This window comes from Cynara cardunculus, assembly GCF_001531365.2.
Source record: "Cynara cardunculus var. scolymus isolate 2C chromosome LG 2, CcrdV1, whole genome shotgun sequence".
NCBI classification, from domain to species: domain Eukaryota; kingdom Viridiplantae; phylum Streptophyta; class Magnoliopsida; order Asterales; family Asteraceae; genus Cynara; species Cynara cardunculus.
The window spans coordinates 16254989-16264141 of record NC_037529.1 but is presented as its reverse complement, the minus strand read 5'-3'; the positions used below and the strand labels follow the sequence as shown (position 1 = coordinate 16264141).

At 35.3% G+C, this 9153-nt stretch overlaps 1 protein-coding gene across 1 annotated transcript; it reads left to right on the top strand.

Annotated features, from left to right (window-relative positions):
* The first annotated feature begins 3267 nt into the window (after positions 1 to 3267).
* LOC112505953 lies at positions 3268 to 4772 on the top strand. Its single transcript, XM_025109988.1, has 2 exons — positions 3268 to 3599; positions 4619 to 4772. Exons 1-2 carry the CDS (start codon positions 3268 to 3270, stop codon positions 4770 to 4772), a joined length of 486 nt encoding a protein of 161 aa, XP_024965756.1.
* Positions 4773 to 9153: the final 4381 nt, after the last annotated feature.

Below are 9153 nucleotides of genomic sequence, written 5' to 3'. Positions count from 1 at the left end.
CAAAATATAAATTAGAGTAAATTGCAATTTTGGTCCCCATGGTTTTTTGTTTTTCTTGGTTTGAGTCCTTACAAAATTTTATTGCAAAAAACCCTCGTGATATGCAAAAGTGCTTGGTTTAGATCCCTAAGGGCTAACTATGTTAGATTGCCTCATGTTAAACACCCTTATGTGCCTTGCATGCTAGGGTAAATGGATCATTTTGCATTACTCTCCTTCTTTTATCCTTTTAACCGGCTAAAACCCTCACTGGTGACCTCTATACCCCTTTTCCTTTCCATTTTCTTCGATCATCCTCTTCTCTCATTCTTGTCCGGAAATTCACTCGACACAACCAACATCTCATCTTCTCCTTTCTCCCTTCTCCCACCTCTTTTTATTTATCACTTCTCACTAATGAACACACACCATCGCTGCACCACCACCAGCACCTCCACCACCTTCGTCGATGCTTCTCACTTTTCTCCATCTAAATCCAGGTCGATTAGACCCTGATTCAATGATGATTTGAGTGTAGATGAACGACATCCGAGCTTTATGTTTCTGTTGATTTTGAACGAATACCAGATGGAAAAAAGGATTTGGAATCGCTTCCTTCTACCGACAGTCCAGAAGGGCAATCCGATGGAAATTGGAAAAAAGAAAAGGTTAGAAATCGAAATTGAATTAAATCCACACGCTGGCTTTTTAAACAAAGGGATTTCAAAGCGACATCTGGAACTCTGTTGCCTCTACTGTGGAAGATTGGTTATTTGTGGCGCTCTCCATAAAAGGAGAAAAGTGTTTCGAGGAAACAAGGGAAGGAAAACCGACTGCCGTCATCATCGTCTTCGGGAATGATGCTGAGTTTTTGAAAGCATTTTTAAACAAAAAATATAAGGTCATAAAAAAGGCAATGGAAGAAGAAGAGAAGATCAACATATTGACTATGTCATTGGTTTATATACAAAGTTCTATGGTTTTATATTTCTTTTCTGTCTTTAATCAATATGTAATTGTTGATTCTGGAATTTTAACCGAAAACCTAGAAACTATTTGACTGGAGGGCACAGACGGACCTAGGTAAGGATCATGGGTGGCACGTGCCACCATATTATTTCTCCGCCGAAGGGTAAAAAAATTTGGTTTGTGAATGGTGCTATCGTATCGTTTTAGAAGGTGCTACCGTATTTTCTAGAATTCCAAATAGTGCAACTAAAACCCAAATAAAACAGAGCCCAAATAGCCAAATCAAAATTCTAAAATGCAAAGCCCAATTGCCCAAACCAAATCAAAAATTGTTCTAAATTAAACAAAGCCCATAATATATCTATTAATCAAACAAATGAAATGACAAAGGCCTTACTTAGGCTTAGGCCAATAGCCTTTAAGGCTTAAAGCCTTAAACCATACCAGTCGGCCAAGGTGATTCGATTGGAATGATTAGAACGATTCAGATCAGTAGCAACAACAATTGAGCAACAACGAGTCACGATTTGGGTGATTCGACTGGAATGATTCAGATGATTCTTGAAGACTCGGATGATTCTCAAACGATTCTCGAACGATTCTCACTTCAGTCACTTGCTACATGGCTATTTGGTGACTTTGATCTCTATTTTCAGATTTACCCATTTTAGGTATCCATTTTTACTCTTAATCTTAGATTACTTATCTATTGATCATCAATACAATTTTACATTATTCTAGTTTATAAGTTCATTAGTAATTAGTTGTAGTTAAGACTGTTAAGTAGTTTTAGTTGATTACTTGATTACTCTTAAGTTAAGTAGTTAACTTTTGAATTTGATGATGATTTATCGCTCTGCTTGACTGCTTGAATAATGATCATTGATTTGCTTTATTAATGATCATCGCTCTGCTTGACTACTTGAATAATGATCAATTCATGACTGTTTTTGACAAAATGGCAAAATACAGAGAATGCCAGAATGATCAATGATGGTTTGTTCACTTCAGTAGAGAGTAGTTCAGTACGTTAGTTTGATCAATGATCATTGATTTGCTTCATTAGTTCATTAGTTGATTACTGAGTTTAGTTGATGATGTTCAGTCTTCAGATGTTGATTAGATTTACATTACTCATTGCTGATTACTTGATCATTGCTTTATTACTTAGATTTACATTACTCATTCATTATGGAAAAGTATTTGAAACGAAAAGCTTCATCAACTGGTAATAATGATACATCCAACAATGTGATTGATGTTAACGATCTTCCTTGGGATCCATCAGAGAGACCCAAAATTATAACTTATAACCCAAATCAAAGAGATGAAATTAGAAGAAAATACTTGGTAAGGGGTCCTTGTCAACCACGAGGTCACATCTTTCCAACCAAAGTTATTGGGGCTAAAGCAAGACGGTTTGTTGTTACTTGGTTTGATCAATTTTAGTGGTTGGAATACAGTGTAAAAATAGATAGAGCATATTGTTTGCCTTGTTACTTGTTTAGAGACCAAGGTTGGAATCATGGGATGGATACATTTGTGACGGAGGATGTTAGCTCTCATCATCTTTGAATGTAAAAGTATCGAAAAAGTAACACAGCAAGTTTTGACAGAAGATGATCTGTTACAGAAGACCGCAGAGGACATTCAACAAAGTATCCCATCATACAAGTCAAAGGTGACAGAACCTCTGTCGTGTCTCACAGAGGTTCTGGAAGATTGTTCCTCTGTATCAAACATTCAGGTCACAAACAGCAGAACCTCTGTGGTATCTCACAGAGGGTCTGCAGTTAGTCTTCTGTGAGGATCTCTATGTACTTAGGTTTATTAGCTGCTCGTGCTAAACACGTGATCATGTCAGTAATCTGCTTTATTTGGACGGCTTAGATTAAATATTTCGTCTAGGTCTGTCTTGGCGGTTATTTGCTTGTATAAAAGCAGCTTTAGGCCTTTGTATTTAAGAGTGCTTCCAGTATTGTAATAGTTAACACTTTTCCATGTGAAAATCATTTGAAGCATTTCTTTCTCTGTGTTCTTCAAGAGTTCTTCATTGTGTTCTTATTGATTTCTACCTGCTTGATTTATAACTGTCTGCTGCATACTCAATGTCTATCTATTTAATCAAGTAAGTTTTCAATACCCTGAACTGAGTAATACGGTCCAACAGAGGAATTCAATATTTGGAGTAAAAAATATAGACATACGCTTCATAAGGGTGAGGTTAATAGTTTTCACCATAAAGCACTTAAAAAATGTGAAGATTTGGTTAACCAAAACCAATCAATTGTTGTTGCCCTTCGTAAGCAAACAGAACTCATGAAGACCGAGTACCACATGCGATTGAATGCTTCCGTTGAAGTTTGTAGATACTTGTTGGAGAATGTTTTACCATCTCGTGGCAACAATGAGTCGGAAAAGTCTATATACAAAGGGCTTTTCTTGGGGGCTTTAAAGTTAATCGGAAGAACAAATGGTGATATTGAAAAGGTTATATTACAAAATGCCCCGAAGAACAATCAGTTGACATATCCAAAGATTCAAAAAGATCTTGTTACTTGCTTTGTAGAAGAGTTGTTGAAATCCATTATTAGGGAAATTGGTGATGATGTATTAGCTTTGTTGGTGGATGAGTCTAGTGATGTCTCTAGGTAAGAGGACAAGGTTATGATGATGCTAGCATTATGAGTGGTAAGTTTAATGGGTTGAAAGCTTTGATCTTGAGTGATAATAACTCGACATTTTATATACATTGTTTTGCCCATCAATTTCAGTTAGTAGTTGTGGCGGTTGCAAAAAAACACGAAGGTATTAAGGACTTCTTTGATTTGCTTGCCTTGGTTGTTACTGTTGTAAACTCTTCATGCAAACGAAAAGATATGCTACGAGAAAGTCACAAAGAGAGAATTCAAGAAGAAATTRGAAATAACGAAATTGAGACTGGTAAGGGGTTAAACCAAGAGATTTCCCTTGTACGAGCTGGAGATACACGATGGAATCCTCATCTTAAAACAATCGTGAGTTTGATCGCTTTGTTTCCGGAAGTTATATAGGTGTTTAAATATGTCGAAGATGATGGTGATAATGGAGCTAGTCGGATTCAAGCAAGAGGTCTTTTATCATACTTAAAAACATTTGAATGTGTGTTTTATATGAACTTGATATCAAAGATCTTAAGGTTAACAAATTCATTGTCTTAAGCTCTTCAAAGGAAAGATGAAGACATCTTGGAAGCTGTTGAATTGATAGGAACAACCAAAGGTCAATTACTAATCTTGAGAGAAAATGGGTTTGATCAAATTTTGGAGAAATGCTACTCTTTTTGTGATAAACATAAGATTATCAAGTTGGATACAACTGAAGCTTATGTTAATACAATAAATCCAAGGAAGAGGATGAACATTAACAATCAACATTACTATAACTATGATATATTCAACACTATTTTGGATATGCAGATCTGAGAGTTTGGTGATCGTTTTTGTGAGATAAGCACCAACTTGCTCTAAAATATGACAGCTTTGAATCCACGCAAATCGTTTTCTCAGTTTAACAAATCAAGCCTATTGAAGTTGAGTCAGATGTATCCCCGAGATTTTGAAGACAAGGAAAGGATCATTCTTGAGCACGAACTTGACATCTACTATCATTCTGTTTATAATGATGTCAGATTTGCCAACTTAAACGGTATTGCCGACCTCGCCAGATTGATGGTGGCAACAAGAAAGCATGTTTCTCATCCTTTAGTCTACCGGTTATTGAAGCTAACACTAGTTTTGTCTGTTGCAACTGCTACGGTTGAAAGATGCTTTTCGGCGATTTAAGTTTCTCAAGACAGATTTACGTAATCAAATTGGTGATGACTTTTTGAATTATGCCCTCATTTGTGCCATAGAAAAGGAAGCACATAGTAATGTTAAAAATGAAAATGTCATCGATCGTTTCAAAAAGATGAAGACACGCCGATGACAAATATAGGTGTTGTTTCTCAATTCTATAAAAATCATACTTTTTGTAATTATTTTTGGGTATATACTGACTGTTTTCAAAAGATGAAGACGCGTCGGGTATAAGTTTAGGAGTTGTTTATCGGTCCTATAAAAACCATATTTTTTGTAATTATTTTTTGATGTATATTATATTATATTAATTATATGGTGCCACCGTTTGAAAAATTTTCTGGGTCCGTCCCATCTGCGATCCTTTTCCTACAAAATTTCGCTATGTGTCCAAGTTTCTGGCAGTGATAACACTGCATAGGAGAAGGTTTGCCTCTACCCTTCCCCTTGAAATTCGTCTGTGACTCTCTCGGTTGAAACCTGTTTCTGTCTTGACGGGTTGAACTACTTGGTGATTGCAATTGAGACGCCTGCTCATATGGATTGCCATCGAACTGTTTCATCCTGAGTTCGTGAGATTGGAGGATTCCCAACAATCTTTCAAGTGAGATAATAGAGATATCCTTTGATTCCTTTATCGCTACTACCACATATTCAAATTTTCGAGTTAAACTCCTTAAGATCTTTTCTACAACTCTTCTATCTTCTATTATTTCACCATTGAGACGAAGTTGATTCATAACAAGGATAGTTCTGTTGTAAAAATCCTCGATGGTTTCTGAATCCTTCATCTTTAAACCATCGAATTTGCATCTCAAAGTTTGGAGTCTTACTGTCTTGACTTTTTCTTCTCCTTTGTATGTTCTATGTAGCATATCCCATGCTTCTTTCGTTGTTTCTGTTGTAGATATCCTCTCAAATATCGTTTCATCTACGGCTTGGTAGATTGTGAATAGTGCCTTCTTGTCTTTCTTTTTAAGTTCTCTGATTTCCCTTTCCTATTCTTCGGTGAAATCGTTCAATTCTATAAGTTCATTAACACCTTGATTGATGATGTCCCACAATTCTTGAGACTCGAACAATACCTTCATCTGGATATTCCAGTGATGGTAATTTCTCCCATTTAATTTGGGTAGAGGATGATGAATAATGCTATTTGAAGTCGAAGCCATTGAAGAACACGAGCTTTTTGGAACCAAAGCATCACACAAACTAATAATTCTGTTATTATTGTTGAAACATCATACATTAAAAACAGCAAACAAACTGAAACCTATATACTAAACCAAAGGACACATCCGTTCAGACCAACAGATGCGACACCCTTTCATATGACAGTTAAATAACTGTCATGTAACCCGTAACGGCTATAAACTAAATTAACGGTAACAGAATAAACGACCATATAGTGATATTAACGACTTTATGAAACCAGATTCTAGTTTAAATTTAACAAATCATACTTCATGGTTTCCGAAGTTTTTCATGGATTATTCCATCATGCATCAATTTGGGTTTCAATAAAGTTCGTACATGATCTATGAACAACTGTTAGGTTTCACCTTAATAGAAATTGCAAATTAAAACTCACTAGGATAAGTGGTATTATTGAACCAGACAACTCCGAAAGACAATTCGATTTTATTCCTCCGAAACAACGGATGATTCCGTACTACAGTTCCATGGCGGAACTTTTTTTTGTTCCAACAAATTCCCTTTATTTTTAGGCAAGACGACTATAACTAATGAATTAAAATGATGTGGGTATGAGAAACACCATGAAAGATGTCAGCTACCGTTGCTATTAATTAAAAATAAAATTTAATTAAAAAGAAAATTTAATTAAAAAGAAAAATTAATTAAAAAGAAAAATGAATAGAAAGAGACATTGCAACCCAAATCTACTCCAAAAGTATGCTTCATTGGATTAGATATATAGGCATATTTGGTCCTCATGTTTGGAGACTCATCCTAACAGAGGTGCTAATCCAATAAGATGTGAATAACATTTATTTGAAGAAGTCCTTTTATCCATAAAAGAGTCAAGAAAAATAGGGTCAGATTTAACCTAGCGATTAAAACACCTACAACAATTTCACGTCTATAAGACGCTTAAAATTATTTAAATGTCATAGTATCTATTTTATAGGACCGAACACTTGTGTGTCATATGTAAAAGTGTTACAGCAAGTTCATATATCGTTTTTGGGCATCTTAACAACTTTTTAGAACATTATTTTAAATAAATTGTCCTATTAGCTCTTTTATAGAACCCTTTTGAGATATGTCATATGAACACATCTGAGATATGTCCTATGAACACATCTTTCAATTGGATCCGTCTTTCATATTTTTCAAATAATGTCGTTAGTACGGTCAAGATAAAGTGAGGAAAAGTATTTTGGTCTAATCCATATAACTTGTCGATGGTTTGCCAGTTGTTGGTTAATTGGGAGGTGCTAGAAGGTCTAGCTAGTTTGCTTATTGTAGTATAACTAGATGTACTCTTTATTTTATATTTTTCATATGTTGACTTCCAACCTTATTTTCTCTCAATTTTCTCTCTGCCATATATGGTATCAGAACAAGACGACCTTATTGCTTGCTTCAGTTTTTCCATTTGATTAGATTCAATTTCATATTCGCTTCTTCAATCAATTTCCCTTACATATTCGCTATGCCTAAATTCAATGATCAATCATCCAATCAAATTGTATCCACCATTGATAATAGGGTTTCATAATTTCTCTGGCGGTTGAGATTTCATATGGCAAATAAAGCTAATCCTAACAAGAACAAACCACTTGGTTCACATTGTGATGTCGGGACATATTAAGAAGCGTTGCTATGAGCTTCAAGGTTATCCGATTGGCTATAAAACGTAGCTAACGAGTCAATTACGTGAGTGAAAATAAAGGTAATTACTATTCCTTATCCGTTCTTGCACAAAAGGTTAGGTCAGATGGTTGGGTTGTTGATTATGGTGCATTGCAACATATTTTCAACGACCTTCACAAATTTGAAAATAGGAGTATCGGATGTGGCTTAAAGCGGTGTTGGATCTTGTGATCAGCAAGCAGTAATCTACTTTCATCAAGGGACATAAGTGGAGATCTTAGGTGCATGGCTGTTTATCCACCGCCAAAGTCTTGGTTCTTGTTAGCGGGTCGCTATAAAAGAACTTTTGATGGAAAAAGGAGTGAAGAAAGGTGATACGATCACCCCCTTTCTATTTGTTTTGGTTGTTGAGGGGCTGAAAATTGCGATTGACGAGACTGTCGAAAAAGGGTTGTTTCAAGGTGTTTCTCTCCCTAACAATGGCCCTAACACTATATTTCTCAAGACTGGTTGCGAGATCATTTTTTTGAATTTGGTGAGAATTTTAAGGTGTTGTCATCTTGCCGCCATTCTCAAGATCAACTTCGACAAAAGAAAAGTAGGGGAGATTGGAGTTAAATCGAAGGAGGTGTTGGCCATGGATAGGATGATGAATTACAAAGATTGCTCTATTCCATTTTCTTATCTTGGTATGCCAGCGCGAGCTAGAATGTCAAAGGTTGAAAGTTCCGCTACATCAAAATTGATTTTATAGGACGCGGCCAATTTCAAAGCGTCCTATTATACTGCTTTATAGGACTCAGCTTATAGGATCAAAATAATAAAGGGTCTTATCTAAAGTCGTTGCAATAAGTTTATAGGAGGTTTTTGGACGTCTTAACAAGTTTTATAGGCTTTTTTAATACAAAGCGTCTCATTAACTATTTTATAAGACACTATTTGAAAAAGGTCTTATAAAAACCAGTGTACTATAAAAAGACGGGTTTATAGGAGACTTTTTCAAAAATTTCCTATAAAATAGTTGATAGGACGATTTGTATTAAAACTGTCCTATAAAACTTGCTAAAACGCCAAAAACACAATTGATGGGATGATGCTTCTGCTCTACCGCATTATGATGCAGTGGTATGGCAGAGGTGGCAGGACGGAAGAAGAAAAGGAGACTTTAAGGCTTTGGCATGCATTAGGATATTTATTATAYGCTRACTGGTWGAGGATGATGTTCAAGTACAGGTCAATCGTATATGCAAGGAACAGATGTGGATGAGGTATTATATTCATTCATCTGATATGACTCAACCTTAAGTTCCATTACTAATCTTGTGTATGTATATATTCAATAAATATGAACAGGTGTATAGATTTTTCATATGGATTCGCATATGTATATCGAAATGAATTTTTTCAATAATTCACATAAGAACCTTCTTTTTTTACCTTCTCATGATATTTAGTCTTTCTCAATTATTTGAACCTCCCATTATATATATATATATATATATATACATATATATATATATATATATAT

What these genes read in the sequence shown, in the direction of transcription:
- LOC112505953 (XM_025109988.1), top strand. Translation starts at nt 3,268, where the DNA reads ATGAAGACCGAGTACCACATGCGATTGAATGCTTCCGTTGAAGTTTGT. An exon ending in GAGTCTAGTGATGTCTCTAG is followed by an intron (nt 3,600 to 4,618) that starts GTAAGAGGACAA and finishes TAATGATGTCAG; the next exon opens with ATTTGCCAACTTAAACGGTA.